Source organism: Megalops cyprinoides, chromosome 8 (assembly GCF_013368585.1).
Source record: "Megalops cyprinoides isolate fMegCyp1 chromosome 8, fMegCyp1.pri, whole genome shotgun sequence".
NCBI lineage: Eukaryota > Metazoa > Chordata > Actinopteri > Elopiformes > Megalopidae > Megalops > Megalops cyprinoides.
This window is the reverse complement of record NC_050590.1, coordinates 3,688,529-3,706,028: the sequence shown is the minus strand read 5'-3', so window position 1 is coordinate 3,706,028 and position 17,500 is coordinate 3,688,529. Positions and strand designations below refer to the sequence as shown.

The following is a 17,500-nucleotide window of genomic DNA, read 5'->3' as shown; positions in this document are numbered from 1 at the left end:
GTTGCTGGCTGGTATGGCAGTCTGTTAGGTGATGGCTGTTTAAAAAAGTGTCTTTTGAATGTAACAGCAGAGACTTTGTGTATGGAGGCAAATGATTGGGTTATTTTGTGATTTCAATATTTCATTCATAGAGCTGTCAGTTGTGTTTCGTTTGGATTTCTCCTTAGGCGTGTGGTGTTGGGTGAGTTGCATTCTGGCTTGAGGTGTTCTGGCATGGGAACATTCTGCTCTGTTGTTGGGGACAGAGGCTTCTGTGGGCCTGTAGTGTCACCGATCCCAGTGACCCCCTAACTGCGGTCATCTTCTTTGATGTTTTCACTCAGTGAAATATGTCTCCATTGTCTACTGTTTGTTTCATCACTTTCAAAAAGGCATACAACATGTAGACTTTAAACGAACAAATGGGCTTTAAATGGCAAGGGACCGTAGCAGTCCCATATTTCAGCTCCTCCAAGATGGTGGAGCCAAGTGGCCAAGAGACACAGATCTTCCACGTCAACCATCAGTCCTGTTTCATTCATAGACTTACATAGACTAGGGTTCTTCAGAGGTGAAAGGGCACCCGGTAAACACACGGCAGGGTAAGGTGGTGTGATGGCGCGGCAGACAGGCCAGCCCTTTGAGGAGGGTGAATGCAGTAAATCACTGCACGGGAACGCAGTGAGACCGACCAGGCCAGGATACGGTGCGTTCGCTGGCTGTGCCTGCCAGCACACGGCTCTGCTGCACGGCACATCTTGTCCATTGGCTGTGGGTGCTGATTCTCTGAGCTCAGACCCCCCCCCCCCCCCCCCCCCGTTCTTTCTGATAGAATGTACAAGTGACATTTGGATGGCATGCTCATCGACTCATTTTATTCCTCTTTGATGGAGCTCACAGTGGACTCTGAAGAGGATTCCGAACAAAGATGTGAGAAAGTGACCTCTGTGTTTTTTTATTTATTTCATTTTGACTTTATTACATGATTGTAAATAAATGGTTTCCTGAGGAGAGTGGGTATATTCAGAAACAAGTGACCCCTGTCTGAAACCCTGCAAGGGGTCTTAGACATGAATTTATTTGTGTGTGTGTGTGTATGTGTGTGTGTATCTGTGTGTGCGTGTGAATGTGTGTGTGTATGTGTGTGTGTATCAGTGTGTTTGTGTGTGGGTGTGTATGATAAAAAAACCCTCCTGCTTATCCTGAAGTGTGCAGGCCCAGTTCCTTCTCTCTGGAAACAATCATATCACTGATACCAAAGACACAGAGGCAGGGAGACACTCACCTCCTCTGTGCCAATTTATCAAGGGTAAAAATGCCGCTCTGTAGATGGGACAGAGATGGCAGAAGGGACTTCTACCTGGAAGGTCAAGTGTCACAGTATTTGTCCAAGCACTGCCAACCAGGTGTGACTGTTGATGGGTATGTTACTTACTTCCTACAACTGAGGAAAAAAAGAAATTTGCTCCATGCCTTTTGGATTTCACACTGTGAAACCTTGTTTCTCACCTTCCCTCTTATAAAGTGCAACAGATTTTTTTTTTTTATGTTCTTCGCTCTACATCTCCCGGCCCACTCGCTGTTTCGCTTAACTTGCATCTCAAGTGCACCGTTTCATGGAGGCCTGTAGCTATTTGTTCGCGTTTTATTGATAATAACTGGTGATTTTTTTGCATCCTGTACATCTTAATTTCCATTCAGGTTTGAGAAAGGCAGATTTTCCCTTTTATGTTTGTCATTGATTGTCATTAAGGGACTTAAAATTAGCTTCTTACAGGAGTTTTTGTGTTTTTCATTCTCATAAGAGCAAATATTACATATGATACTAATGGAGCAGCATGAGGTCACATCCTGACAGCTCGGTTCATAAACCAACATAGCTTAAGCTTGTCCCTGATTGCATGTAATTCTATTCTTATTATCACTGGTGATCTGGTTGATGGTTTGTCATTATAATATTGCTCCATTCTCATTCTCTTCCCATTGTGTTCTCATTGTATCTGTTCATTTTCATGGCTTCTCTGTGATAATCTCTCTACGATGTGAAATGTTCTATTTGTAAGCAAAATTTGATTGATATTCATTTAACTTTGTACATTTGCTTGTAAGCGTAGGTCCTGAACAGTGATGTAATTTTAGGTTGACCAGGACAGGTTCAGAACTCCATTAAATAATGACATGGCAGTTACAGTCTATTAGATGATGCTAATATAAAAGTTCTCCAGCTATGGTGGCAGGCTGGTGTAGTGGTTGAAGAAATGTACTTGCAACCAGGTGGTTGCATGTTTGAATCCCAGATGCTGTACGCTTGAGCAAAAAGGCTTAAAGCCTGACTTAACATTGTGCACACACAGGCCTGATGTGGATTTGTGCCCAGGAACCATCCAGAGGGAGACTTTGGCCTCTTTTCCTTGTTTTTGTGTGGAGAAGGGGAAATCCCTGGTGTTCCTCTCCCCTCCGAAGCCCTGGGGAGATCACTTACCACTCATGAATCCAGCCATGAAAATGCAGCAACCCTCTCTGTGCAGAGAGGTGTGCGAGGCACACTGCCCCCCCCTACCCCCCACCCCCGGCCATGTGTCAGCACTTTAATGGAGGCTGCAGGGACCAGCAATCTCCCCCAGATAAATGATTCAGAGAGCTGGGCTCCCATGGAGCGCCGAGCCACGAGTCGGCTCCAAGGGCAAATCTGACCCATTCAGGCGTGAGCCCCAGATCGAGCTCTCTCATTGAGGACGACAACCGTTGTTCATCTCTGCAGCAGATCTGAAAGCTGCATTAAAACGGCCCGGCAAAGTTGTTGAAAGTATCCTGCTCTTCAGATGTAGATCGCCCAGAGAGGAGAGGATGTGTTTACCCTGGAACAGCAGGTGGCAGTCTGGGAGGTCAGCAGAATTGTAATACAGTTATGCACATCTGAAATGAACTGAGCCCTTTGCAGATGATCTCTGAAAGCATTCCGGATGTACAGTCTTCCTCTGCTCCGGTAGCCCATTCAGCAAACCTTTAACATGAAGGCAGGAATTTTTTCTTTATTATTGACATGATATTCCACAAATTTATATACAGACACAGTTGGACTTTGAAGATGGCACGGCTGTGCTGTTTAAATCACGGCACACCTGACGCCTGCAGAGCCACCTGGCCGATCGCTGTGGTCGAGCCAAATGCTTGGAGAGCGTGGCGTAATGTTTCTGGGGCAAATCCATACTCTGTTCTATTCCTGCCTTGTGTCAGATGACCCACTTATGCGTTTGGCAAGCTTGGAGGGCCCTCTGCTTTGCGTGCCATGTCACACCGGTTGTGGGAATCCTCTGTGTCCAGGGAGATGAATTTGCCAGGAGAGAGGTGTTTTTACTCTTCCGACAGCCACCAGTGTCATCAAACACCCCTAGGCCCGTAAAAGCAGATGTGTTTAATGCATCACCGTGGAGTCCTGGGGTCTCTGCCTCTCGCACTCTCCCTCCGGTAAATGTTGCTCCCCAGTCTTCTGTGCCACCTGGTTGCGTCTCTCATTATTCAGGGCACTGCATGGATAACCGGCCTGGGCAGTAGCAGATATGATAATGGCTCTTTGAAAATTAAACACCCCACCTTTTTCTTCCTTTTTTCTTCCTGCTAACTAGTACACAAACACTGCTGTGAAGTAAATGCATTTTTTATACCTGTGCAATAAGAGCAAGTTGCATAAATCAAACCATGGGAAAGACTGAGACATCATCCTCTGTGTGTGTGTGTGTGTGTGTGTGTGTGTGTGTGTGTGTGTGTGTGTGTGTGTGTGCGTGCACGCGTGCATGCATGCACCTATGTGCATGCTTGCATATGTTTGTGTGTGTATGTGTGATACTGTGTGTGCATCCATCTTGTGAGGACATTCTTCAGTCTCTGCCTCCGCCCTCTCATTCCCCCTCCCACCCCCCACCCCCCACCCCCCACCACCACCAAGATCTGAAGTGTCACATGCTGCCAGACCACACAAACACGCTGTTTAAACATAACCATGGTTTAACATGTTCTTTAAGTCGTAACCACAGACTGTGGTCAATTACGGAGTGTAAGCGATTAGCGGTTTATGCACATTAAGTGTGGGGTTATGTGATAATGACATTTGGTCGGTCATTCTCCCTGAGCTCTGCTCCTTCTTCAGCTAATGTAGTGCTGCATGACTGCTCCTCTCTCTGCCCGTCTCTCATGTCACACCATAGCTCTGCTCGCTTCAGCGCTCTCCCGTTGTTGCTCAAGTTCCCTTCAAATCTTGATCTCGATCTTTCTCTCCTCAGCGCTGGAATGAGCTGCCTACCAAAATTAGGGTTTTATCTTTACCTGTCTCATAAAGACTCACCTTTTTTTTTTTTTTTTTTTTTTTGCAGAGCTGGTTCACTCTCTCTATTCAGCTGCTATTCTTGACTCATCTAATGCCTTCCCATCAGCCCTGTCTCTGTCTAACAGACAGTATGCTCTGTATCCTCTCCCAGTGTCAAATGTCAAGCTATAAATTCATATACTGACCAATATCAGATTAATATGGGCATGAGGACCACTAAGTAGAAAGCAATTTGAATGTCCTCTCTGTTGAGAGTGAGCTTTGCTTTTGTGGTTCTTTAGGGTGTTCTTGTCATAGTTTGCATTGTCACTTCTGTGAACAGACACACACACATGCACACAAACACACACACACACACACACACACACACTCACTCACTCCTTTCACCTTTCTCTTCTCTGTTCCAGCACCTAGCACAGCTTTACTGTTTTTTTTTTAACATCTGACACTGAAGGTTGGCAAAGTCTTTCAGAACTGGGGAGATTCCAGCTTAATTGGCTGATCTTTTGAAACAGCTCTTGTATCCTTCAACCCTGGCTGTTTTTTCTCTTTTTACATCCAGTGTAAGTTGTTTCTTTCCTCTTGTCTTTTTTCAGTGGAGATCATCTATATTGTAGAGGCGTGGCAGATGGAGTGTTAGTTAAAGGGGTGGGAGGGCATCTTGAGCAGCTTCAAGTACGTTGGCCAGGGAGAGGAGCAACATTAATAACCCCCCTGCGTAACCCCCCCCAAACCCCTCCACCACCACCACAAAGGACCAGCCTGCAGTAACAGATCTGACACGACCAGCATCTGATATCAATAAGCTCTTAACTGCTTGAGAAATCTGACGAGTTCTCATGCATTCATATCATAAATCAACCAGATAATGATAGTTCCTTCCACCCTTGTTGATCTCATATGCTCTGCGTAAAAAGAACCTACGGATTTATTGGAGCGGTAATGTTGCAGTGCAGTTCCATTCATAACACTACATTAACCTGCTGCAGTGATCACAAAGAAAACTTCCTCTCCGCTTCTGTTTCTGGATTCTGTGTTTTATCGAGAGGTCCCGGCTCCAGTGCGTCTTGTTAATTTAGAGAGTACATGGGGATTATCTGAGTGGATTGGCCTGTACTTCAAGTATCCAGACTGATTTGGCAGTCTTGGCAGGGGACTGAGATTAGACCTGACTGAGCTGGAAGGCTGTAGAGACCAGCACATTAACCTCTGTGGTTGAGTACCCATGAGCATGGGGAGCGTGAGGGGGTGAGGGGGGGGTGTGATATCTGTTAATGAAACCCTGTATAATGAGAGGCCTGAGTGCCGTCAGTACCCTGGAGAGAGCTCTGTACCATTTACACACGTTCCACGTCAGCGGAGTTTCCTTCCTCCACCTTAAAACGACACCATCACTTATTGATGCTGTGTTTTCCTGGCTGATACGGAGCCTGTCTGAATAATTCAGCCCAAAGTGAGGGCTGACCAATGGTGGAGTGGTTTCTCGGGAAAGAGGGAGGAGGGGACCTCTGACAGGCTGGTATCTGAGGGTGTTTTTTTATTTCTGTCCTCTACTCAACATTGGTGTGTTTCTATTAAAAACGTAAGGTTCTGTCCTCCTGTTTATATATTCCTCTCTCACTGCCTTCTCTAATCCCATTAACTGAGGGTCATTTGGGAACACCGCCCCCCGCCCCCAGGGTGGTGCGATATACATCCCACATAGAAACGGCACCCAAAAGGAAGTGGCACAAAAATATCAACAAGGAGGTAGAGTGGGGTCATCTGAGTACTGTGCAATTGTGTTGGCTCTGAGTGAATTCTTCCTGAAAAAACAAGTGGTGACATTATTTAACAAATCCTGTTCCCTAGAGGCAGTCAGGACTAGGACTGTAGCCAGGAAGTGCCTGGGCAAGGGTAAGACTTGGACATGGAGGCAGTGGACGAGTTGAATGGAATTAATCCTCCTTTTCTGGCCATGCTGATTGTGTGACCAGCTAAGACTTTTCCTCGCAGGTTAACAGGGCTCTTGCGGTGTGCTGCAGAGTGCAGTCTCCTCAGTGCTCCTCCCATGCCCCCCAGGGGGTCACTGAATTGTGATGGATGAATACCTGGAAAATCCAAACTGAAAACACAATTTGAATGGCCTGGCTCTCAGACTGATGAAGCTGCCGGGCTTGAGTTCAAACGTTAAATGTTAAGAGCATAGCTGTTCGGCTCTGTGCCAGTATCTGAGAGAGTGGAGGTTTATTCTAAAGACGTAACTTAGCATTGGGTGTAAACTCTGTGCTATAAAGAACTAGTTTGTATGAATGTAGCATGATTCTCTGTGTCAAATGTGATACTTATGAGAAAAAGGATAATGTAATGATGTAATGTAATAGTGATGTAATAAAAAAAAACAAGTGTTGTTGTTAGAAGTGCTGTTGAGACACTATAGCAGTTTGTTGAGTTTGTTATCGATTTTAACAGGCCACACATCCTCTCACAGTCCCTGACTTTACCCAGCAATCCATCTGTGGGATGTGCCAGTCTGCAATTTGTGTTTGTGAGGAGTCACCACTTAATATTTACTGCACAACACACACAGTGGTGACAGGCCAGTCGTTTGTTTTAATTACAAAGTGGGCTGCCTCGTTCATTACACTTTATAGCCTTCCTCTTACGTATCTCACAGGGACGGCTGAAATAGGGTGTTTTCTTTAGCAGTGAAGAAGGCAGCTTTGCACAGCAAAGGAGTATGGATCGACGCACTTACTGATTTTTTAGAAAAGCGGCACGAACGCTCCTGTCAGACATCATACGTCAACTCCCGCCGTACACATCAGTCTACCGCGGCTGTCGTCCTCCCGGGACTTTTCTGCGGCTTGGCGCGGCCCGCGACCCAATATCGTTTTCAGAGGCAGCTCGTCGGCGATCGATACCTCCAGCCCTTTTGCCATTTGTCTTCCCCCCAAAGGCGCTGCGAGCCGGCGCTGCATGTTAAGTACTCCCTCTCAGAATGCAAGGTGAGACCAGCTACTCCATCGCCGCCAGCAACGCTTGTGGGGTAGTGTTCAGCATCCTGAGAGGGCACACGCCCGCTACCGAAAGCCAGGGACCTGCGTGTCGTTTTCAGATCAATCACGTCTCATTGTGCGCTTCAGGGTTTTCGAGGGCTGCGGGTCATAAAGCACAGCGGACTCATTCCTCACATTTTTCCTGCCATTTGGACAACAAGTCTAGCTATAGGTCGGAGATAACTGTCAGAGTTTAGAGAGGTGTAGTGGAGTGTGCGAGAGTCTGCTAAATTAAGTGCTTATTGCTGTGCGGATGGTGAGCATTACAGAAGTTCCACACCTGTTACACATGTACTGCCACTGCTGGTGTTGTGGGGAGTGGGTTTGGGTGTTGTCTGTCTGTCTACCTTATTACGATGTATGGAAGTTAAGTCAGATGCTGCACCAACCTCATAAAGGTATCAGTTTCTGATTTGTTAATTACGCTGCTCTTGTTAAATATTACTTTTTATTATATATATATATTTTTTATTTTAGTGTGTCTTCTTAACCTTGAAGGCACCTTGTAAAAGGGCAGGAACCAGTTTAGTAGATGCTTTTCTAAATAACTCAGAATTGTTAGTTGCTCTACATTTCTCTTAGCCTGAGTACAGGAAACGTACTCACCTACAGCAGATATACATCTGAGAGCTCAGTTAATGCAGATACTCTTTGAAGGTATTCATCACCGCCCACTGAAGGGGATTAGCAACACCATGCTAGTATTGGTGATTCTTAATCATTCACCACAGAGCCACAGATAAACGATTCTGCCTCTCTGTTATCTTTTCAGTAAACGGGCATTTATGTTTGCCATGAATAACAATTTGTAACGGTCTCTTAGTGATTAATTAGGGTTTTCTGCAGTTTTTTTGGTGAATGTGATACTAAACCATTCACAGGGCAGGAGTGATGGAGTGGGTGGGAGGGGATATGGTAAGGTTCCACATGATAATATATTCTGGTATTTCAGGTGAGACATTATGTGTGTGTGTGTGTGTGTGTGTGTATGTGTGTGTGTGTCTTTTGGCAATCTGTTTAGGTTTAGGCTCCAATAGATGTCTAAGCCCCAACTGATGCATGATCATGCAAGCTTGCGTGCATGCCTCTGTGTGTTTCATCATCATCACCTCAAACAAGGAACCTGAGTGAGTGTGCGTGCGTGTGTGTGTATGTGTGTGCGCGCGTGTGTGTGTGTGTGCTTGTGCGCGGGGCATACAGTAGTTTGGTGTTTCTTCCGCAGGAGTAGTAGGCAGGGGTGTCAGAGGCCAGAGAAGTCCAGCAGTATGACACTGACGTCTGTCCCTCACAGGCCTCTGGCCTCTAATGATGTGCCTGCTTGCTTATTATGTCCAGCCTGACTGATGGAGCACGGCAGTAACAACACCTCGTGAATGAACAAGTCCACTAAATAAAGCTCTAGCTAAGGAGTTTATTGAAGTGAGATTTAACAGACTTGGGGTTGCCACAGTGATGCCTTTGATTTGAAGTCCGAGGTGGAGATCACACCTGGCCGTCCGTCCGCTGACCCCCCCAAACCCTGAACATCACCTGTACCTAAGAGAAGGGTAGGATCCAGGGGGGCACAGGAAGGTGAAGGTATTACAGACTCCAGAGTACACTGAGAGTACAGTGTTTTTACAAAGTTTAGGAGAAAAACTTTTAACAGGATTAGCTTAATTTTCTGAAGATGTTGTTGGGAAACAAATTTTCCAATACACTCTTTTAAAAGTGCATTTGCGGGAACATGCTGTTCAAGATGTTGTTTCTGAGAAGCGGGCCGAGAGAGAGAGAGAGCAGCCGTCCTCTCTTGCGCTCCTAGGGACGATGCTGTGTTTTTGCAGTAAATGCACGCAGCCGGCGTGAGGAGGACGAGGCCTCACGCTGTCAGATAATGGCTAACACTTGAGCCACGCTCCAGCCAGCACGGGAGAGCTCCGGCAGGCTTCAGTGCGTCTGTGAGAGCTCTCTCGCAGCCCGCTTCCCCCTGCTCTCGTACACAACACCACGCTTGGCATTCAGAGCCCGTACGCATCCAGGGCCTCCACTACTCTCCATCTGCCAGGAGGCCAAAAATAGAAACGCTGCACGGAGAGCGCCTCTGAACGGGCGGCCCGCGCGGACAGCAGGGGATGTAATCCACAGACGTAAATAATAATAAAAAAAAAAATGTTACAGGATTAGGATAAACGCAGGGCGCTAAACACGGTTTTATAGCCACGCATTTGCTGTGATCAGATTCTGTGACCAGCATTTGAGATGGGTGACAGCTGTAAAAGGATGTGTGTGTGTGTGTGTGTGTACGTGTGTGTGTGTATGTGTATGTGTGTGTGGGAGTGTGTGTGTGTGTGGGTGTGTAGGTGTGTGTGTGTGTGAGAGTGTATGTGGGTGTGTAGGTGTGTGTGTGTGTGTGGGTGTGTGTGTGTATGCATGTGTGTGTAGGTGTGTGTGTGCGCTTGAGTGTGTGTGTGTGTGTGTGTAGGTGTATGTAGGTGTAGGTGTGTGTGTGCGCGTGAGTGTGTGTGTGTGTGTGTGTGTGTGTGTGTGCGCGTGAGTGTGTGTGGGAGTGTGTGTGTGTGTGTGTGTGTGTGTGTGTGTGTGTGTGTAGGCGTGTGTGTGCTCGTGAGTGTGTGTGTAGGTGTGGGAGTATGTCTGTGTGTGTGTGTGCGCATCTCTTCCTGCTCTCCCTGTCTGAGCAGTGCTGTGTGTGTGTGTGTGGCTCTGATGGAGAGCGAGGCCCAGAGGTGGCCGCTGCTAACAGACGCAGTGTGGTTCTGACCAGCGCCCGCGTCCTGCCTGGCGCTGCCGGGCGCTGCCAGCCGCTGCTCTGCCTGCCAGCCGCGCTCTCTGTGATGTGGATTAATGGTCTCTGGAGGCCGAGGCAGGAAGGCTAAATGGATTTCACTTGTCACCTGCAGCAGTCTCTGAGTCCAGGCTGAGTGGCAGCTGTGGAGGAATCCAGTCTCCTGTGTCTGACGGGAGGAAAAGGATTTTGAAATGGCGCTAGTGAGAATCCTGATGTTTACCCGTTCTTCTCTGGGCGGATGATCTTAAGTTGGTGTGGCCAGCTAACTCCATGCCTGATCTACCCTAAAAGATCCAGCTTATTTCCCCTGAAAACTCTGACCATACTGACTAACAGGTAGTTTACCATGGTCTGACCGCATTAGCTACAAGATAGGCTACAATGTAACGGTTTAACCGTGCAAACTGACTGATGCGCCTACCTTACATGCGACCTCCTGTGCTGGTACTTTGGAGGTTCATCTCTAGACCTTGCGCAGACAGGTTACGATGAAGATGCCTGTGGACTGACCTCGTTCGAGCGAACTATGCGTGAACTTGCGATTCCTGGCCGTGTCGCTTGAGTACTGCATGTTCTCAGAGGGAGAGAGGGAGGATCAGTTATCTGAGGGTCATAATCCTGCCTCTCATCTGTCAGCCCTTCATGACGGCCCAGTTCATTGTCCAGATTGGGTCTGGAGACAGAGGATGCTGTCACTTAATGCCATTAACTGGAGTCAGGGTCCCTTATAGGTCACCAGCAGGAGGGCAGATACTACTGTGTCTTTCTGAAATCTGATGCCATCTGCTGATAAAGTAATGGAATTTCTTCATTTAACAGAACTCATCTGATTAGATATATTTGAGACTGGTTGCCCTTGTGCTGAATATGACTTTGTGTATGAATTACCTGTCTTTTTATGTTTGAGGTATACTCTTCTGTGTGTTCAATGACAGGTGAATGATGAGCAGTGACCGTATCTTGACAGGTTCCAAAGGATCACATCATGTTTTTTTTTTTTTTTTGAGGTATGAAGAAGTCAGAAGTACAGATTTGTCCACTGGATAGGTCATCAGTGTAGCGCAGAACCAATATTGTGTTTTGGGTCCCCCTCTGCAAAGCAGATTTAAACGGATACATGAGTGTGAAAGTAAAGTGATAAAATGACCTGTTTATTTACTGTTTATTTATCAGATGTTCTTATCCAGAGTGACTTGCAGGACCCTGATGGTGAGGTATGTACGCAGTAGTACACAGGATGTCATTAGGGGCGACAGTGGCTCAGGAGGTAGAGCAGTCGACTGGGGATTGGAAGGTCCCTGGTTTGAATCTGACTCATCCTGGCAGAGTGTCGAAGTGTCCTTGAGCAAGACACTGAACCCCCAACAGCTCCCAGTGGCCAGTTGGTAAGCCTGTATAGCAGCCTCTGCCACTGGTAGGTAGATGTGAGGCATATAACTGTAAAGTGCTTTGAGTACTCAAATGAGTAGAAAAGCGCTATATAAATGCAGTCCATTTACCATTTACCATTTACCATTTTACCATTAGACCAGGAAGAGTCAGGATATACTGCAATGTAGGTACAGAAGAATGAGGGGGTATTTTAGCAACAGGCTTGCAAACAGTGATAAGATACAAACTTGCAACCAAAGCTCTTCTTTCACACAGCTACTTCATAAAAACATGTGTTGACCTCTCTCTGCGCTCTGGTCCGTTAGAGTGTCTCTTCCCCTCCATATTGACTCTCTATTTGCGGTTATTTCCTCCGTCAGCCATGTGCAAGCTGTGCAGTGGTGCATTGTGGGTGTGATTGCTTCGACTAACCAGCTAATGAGCGCAGCTGAGCGGTCCTCCTGTCACCCACGGAATTTCATTGCAAAGATCACAGGGTCTTCTCCTCAATCCTCCCGATGAGAGAGTAAATATTTCTGTGAGTGAAACCAATTTAATATGCACAAAGCCCCACAGCTCCCTGTCATTAACCTTCGGAGTGTTGTCTGTCTGGAATGCGGCACTCCATCACAGTGCTGTTGACAGAAAATTTGAAGAGACAGCACTGTGTGTGTGTACTGTATGTGTGTGTGTGTGCGTATATGCATGCGCGTGTTTGTGTGTGCATGTGTACGTGTGTGTGTGTATGTGTGTATGTTTGTATGTATATGCCTATGTGCGTGTGTGTGTGTGTGTGTGTGTGTGCGTGTGTGTGTGTGTGTGTGTGTGTGTGTGTGTGTGTGCGTGTGTGTGTATGTGTGTATGTACAGTATTTGCCTATGTGCATGTATGTGTGTGTGTGTGCGTGTGTGAGAGAGGGAGAGCAATTTCAAAACAATGATCCCTTTTTCTATGCAATAACAGCTTACACTTGGGAAACTCCATAATGAGTGGAACTATAGTACCATGTTCTGTTAAGCACTCTGAGCCATATGAACCAATGAAAAGACTTTGCTCTCCATGGCAAAACACTCATTTTTTGGTATTGAAACACATGATAACTTCACCCCTTTTAGGGTCATGAAGGCTTACTCTCCAGTGTCGCCATTGGCAACAGTGTCCTCTTCAAAGCTAGCACAGAAGCTCCCCCCGCAGTCCTGTTTCTCTGTACTCTTGTGAGGAGACTGATGGCATGGTTATGCATTCGATCCTCAGCAAACTCTGCACCGGGTGCCAGTTCTCCCAGTCTCTCCTCCAGTCTTCTGCAGTCTCCCAGTCTCTTTCAGTATCTTCTGGTCTCCCTCCCACCCTCCCCAGCCTCTCCCAGTCTCTGCTAATCTCTCCCAGTCTCTGCTAATCTCTCCTAGTCTCTCTCCCAGTCTCTGCTAATCTCTCCTAGTCTCTCTCCCAGTCTCTGCTAATCTCTCCCAGTCTCTCTCCCAGTCTCTGCTAATCTCTCCCAGTCTATCCCAGTCTTTGCCAGTGTCTCCCAGTCTCCCGCAGTTTCTCCCAGTCTCTGGCAAAGACTGAGAGAGACCAGCCTCTTGTAGTTGCAACTAGTCTCCCAGGTCTTCTTGATTTTCCCCGTCTCTCCGAGTCTCTCTCCTGGCCTCTGCCAGTCTCCCCTCAGGATAGTGGGTCCACTCCACCAGTCCCCCAGCAGGGAGGGTCAGTGCCCAGCGGCAGACGGATATTTTCAGCCCATTTCAGCCATATTTCACCTCACTCTTCCTTAATACACTTTCCTGCTCATCTTGTGCTGCTCAGGGGGTTGGAGAGATGTTACAAGGAGGCTTGAGCAGTGTATTAATATTTGATAAAGCCCAGATATCTCCGGAGGGTTGTGAAATATTAACCGCATTCTGGTATCAGTAATTAAAATCTACTGCTCTCCAGCCCCGATCTGAAGTTTGGCAGTCCAGGTCTCTCTCTCCCTCTCTCTCTCTCTCATGCTTGTGCACACCTCAGGTATTTGAACCCTTGCATTTTTCTCTGTTTTCTCTGCAGCGCGATGCAAAGGGACAGTTTCTGTTCGACTTGATCTGCCACCACCTAAACCTGCTGGAGAAGGACTACTTTGGAATCAGATATGTGGACCCTGACAAGCAGAGGGTGAGTTTCTGCAATATCTGTGTGCATGATGTGAGCAGGTGGGAATCGCGGGGAATACAACACCTGCCCAAAGCCCTCTCTCCCTCTGCCTCTCTCTCTCCTTATAGCTTACCACGCAGAGAGGAGCACGGAAACACATTGCTCACTGTCTGCTGCGACAGGCAGAGGACGTTGCTTGCTGAGATTGCGGTGCTCGTGAGTTTAGCAGGCACCCTCGTGCAGGGCGGGGAGCTCATTTCACCCCAGCGCTTGATATGGGGCACAGCGTCTGTCATCTCTCAGGGGTACGGCGGCAGGGCCTCACCTGAGACGGCACCGGGCTGCCGGCGTCACCTGGTGCATGAAGAGTTCTGCTGTGATAGGAATGCATCTAAGTCCCTGACTTTGAGTCCCTCTGATTCTTTGGATCCCTGCACTTCCTCCCAGTGGATATTGTAGCAGCAGTAAGGGAGACAGCGGAACTGAACCGATGGACCAGAACCTACTCAAAATGAGGCGGATGAATGAGCGATACCCAGGGAGATGATTCATCAGTCCATCCTGCACTGATCCGAACACAGTCAGCTCCATACAAAGGAGACTGTGAGGCTGCCTCCATCACACAGAGGGGTTTGATGCTCCAGAATAGCCTGCTTGTTGTAGTGGGTGGACGGCAAGCTGATGCGTCCTTCCTCATTAATCAGTGAACACAGACCTCTGTTCCTTTTAATGACAAACCTGACTTAATGTGAGTCTGTACCAGCTCTACTGGCTCCTGCAGGTTACCATCACCCTGGGTGATGAATGAATGTTGGATAAATATTTTATGCATACTCACACCTGTCTGGCACATTAGAGGAAGGACCAAGGAGCAGTGCCTTACACTGTTGCATGCTTATAGCTGAGGTATGCGACAGAGATGATGTAATGAAGATTCAATTGTTTTTTTTTTCCTTTCCTTTTCTTTTTTCTTAACTGCAACTGTTAGTATGCAGCAGCTTGCACAGGTCACCCAACCAGTCTCTTCAAAGTGTTTAATGCTGTTTAGTGAGTCACCAGCAACAGGTAAACCCCCCCACCCCCCACCCCCTCCCGAAAACAGCGGAGCTACCGTGGGAACTGACAGCTGAAAGCAATACCTGGAATAAAAACATGTTTCTGGCTGCAGAGTGCTTTAGCAGGTATCAGTGTTGTAATGCCTCTGACCTGTTGCTCCTGCTTTGCTTCCTCCTGAAGGCTGCTGGTGAGACAGAAAATAACCCCCTAAAAGGATCTCCTGAAAGGCCTCCTGCCATCTGCCTGCATCCTAGCATCCTGGGAGGAGCAAGCCGTGCACAAATATAGAGATTTAATGTTAATATCCAAGCCCTAATGCCCTCCAGACATAATGACCAGTCATAATCCTGATAGGTGGGCATACTCAGGCTAAGACTCAGTCCAACCACAGTGCACTTGACCCTTAACTCTGAGTGACCAATTATTTCATGCTGGCCTTATGATTCTCCTCAAATGTTTCTCATTATTTCAGTAAATGATCGCATAATGTCTAGGTCCTGAAAAAGTATCATCGTCTTAAATGCATTATTCAGTACAATGTAGTGAAACTCAATTAGTCTTTACTGAGAGCGCAGAGCTGCTGGCAAAAAGGAACTTGAGTATTGTAGGTCTGCAGTATCGGTTCTGTTCATGAGTTCTGGCAGGCTGGTGAATTAGTGTGAGGTGAAAAAAGACCAGCCAAAGTAAGATATTATGTAGTATGAGCTAGCATTTTTTTTCTTTCTGCTGAAGCACGGGCACATGGGCCACATGTACACCAAAGGAGCTGCTGTTTTCCTCAGAAAGCAAAAAAAAAAAAAAAAATTAATAATTGATTCATCTGAGATCTAGGGAATGTCTGCAGCATCATTACCCAGGCAAAATGAGTGCAGGCTTTTTTTTTTTTTTTTTTTAACGTTTCCACAATGAGAAAGTGCCTTGTCATATACATTTTTTTCAGCCTATCTGGCTCAACTGTTGCGCTCTGCCTTTGAATTATACATGACAAATCTCTTGTTACTCTTTCCAGATGCTTTGATTACGTTTGGATCTGATTTAATAATTACCGTTAATATTTAACGTGATACGCACTTATGACAAGCCCTGTTTTTTGTTTGTGGTTACAGCACTGGTTGGAGTTCACAAAGTCAATTGCCAAGCAAATGAAATGTAAGTATGCCCTATTTGTTCCCTATTCCTGTTGCTCCGTAGGGTGATCATCATTAAACAGTACTAGTGGTGATGATCACAGTGGCTAATGGGGCCCGACTCATGACAAATGAAGGAACATTAGGGGTTTTACTGGCAGGGGGAGAGGATGCTTTTCCTTTCTGTGATATTTTCCAAATCAAGGTTTGTCATTTAAATGCGTTTGGTAAGCGGCAGCATCTCCCCAATCACCTCCTCTTGATTGTCGTGATAGGTTGAGGCCAGGCGTGGTTAGTCTTAACCCATCGTGCAGGTGTCTGTGGTGACTAATGCACAGTCTGGCATTTAAGAGTGCAGTTAGATCTACTCCCTGTAGGAGCCAGCTCTTAAAAAGTGAGTCATCGTGCACTTTCTTTTGCCTTGAACATATGGGATCATTGAGAACCCCTCATTAACATTGACTCTCTGTCATTTTAGCCAGTGTGCAATATTAGGACTTTGATTCTGTAACTCTGTATTTCTGAATTTCTGTGTTGTTCGGGGTAGCATAACGCCCCAAAAAAATATTTAAACACAAAAACACAAACATGCAGAGTCTTCTGTGACCATAATTCATGGATGAAATTTTGCTTTTTTTTGAGCCATCTGCATTCTGTCAGTGTGGTTAAATGTAAGAAGTCAAACGTGGGTTTCAAACTGTAAGCATCTTCTTTACGTGTCCCACAGCTCAACCCCCGTTCACCATGTGTTTGAGGGTCAAGTTCTATCCACCAGACCCTGCTGCTCTGAAAGAGGAAATCACCAGGTAGGACATGTGGCTCTCGAACCAATAATATTTATATAGTGCCTTTCGGGTGTATCAAACTGCTTTACATGGGAGGGCCTTGCTTCTACCACCACCTCCAATGTGTATTCCCCACCTGGGTAATGCATGGACAGCCATATCATGCCAAAACTCACACCACACGTCAGATTAGGTGGAGAGGGAAGAATTTATTTAAGAAAATTAAATCGGAATGACACTATGAATTCTGGGAATTTGGCCTGGGGAACCCGCTGCTCTTTGCTGTAAGTACCTTGGGAGGACTGCTGTGAGTCAGGACCTTGGTTTTAAGTGCTAGCTGAAAATCTGTGTCTCCTGCAGCACAGTGTACCCATCACTGCATTGGGGCAAAGGTCTGTTACTTGAAAACTGCTTACTGCTGATCCACCAACACCAACTGCTGTTTTAGACAGTCCCTTTCTAAAATGCAATGCAATGCACACCATCCCCCTGGAAATGAGAGTTCAGGATAGCATTTCTGCTTTTGTGTTTCCTCTGCTGTGTGGAAAACAGGATATCTAAAATAAGAGTATGTGCCATTCACTGGTTTTCTCTGAACTGGCAGCCATTTTTCTTCATTTAAAGAGCTCCCTCTTGGTGGCTGTGCTGTGATAGGCTAGCCTTGCACAGTGCATTGAGTAAATAGCATTTGTCATGTGTAGTGTTGTAGCGTTGTCATGCAGCAATAGCCCTGATGGAGTGGGCCTGGACTGGAAGGAACTAGAAACCCCCCCCCCCCCCCCCCCACAGCTGACTACACTGAACAGGACCCAATCAATTGCTCATGTTGACTGGGCCCTCTCAGCATATGTACTCTTCTCCACACACACACACACACACCTCAGACATACCAACACACAAATACA

General features: G+C 46.7%; 1 protein-coding gene across 1 annotated transcript in view; it reads left to right on the top strand.

Moving 5' to 3' along the window:
• The window catches only part of LOC118782143 (FERM domain-containing protein 5-like), a 107,215-nt gene that overhangs the window by 70,282 nt on the left and 19,433 nt on the right, over nucleotides 1-17,500 (top strand). The window contains exons 3-5 of the mRNA XM_036535415.1: nucleotides 13,544-13,648; nucleotides 15,790-15,832; nucleotides 16,538-16,616. Coding sequence (XP_036391308.1) covers nucleotides 13,544-13,648; nucleotides 15,790-15,832; nucleotides 16,538-16,616 — 227 coding nt within the window. The remainder of the gene's footprint in view (nucleotides 1-13,543; nucleotides 13,649-15,789; nucleotides 15,833-16,537; nucleotides 16,617-17,500) is intronic.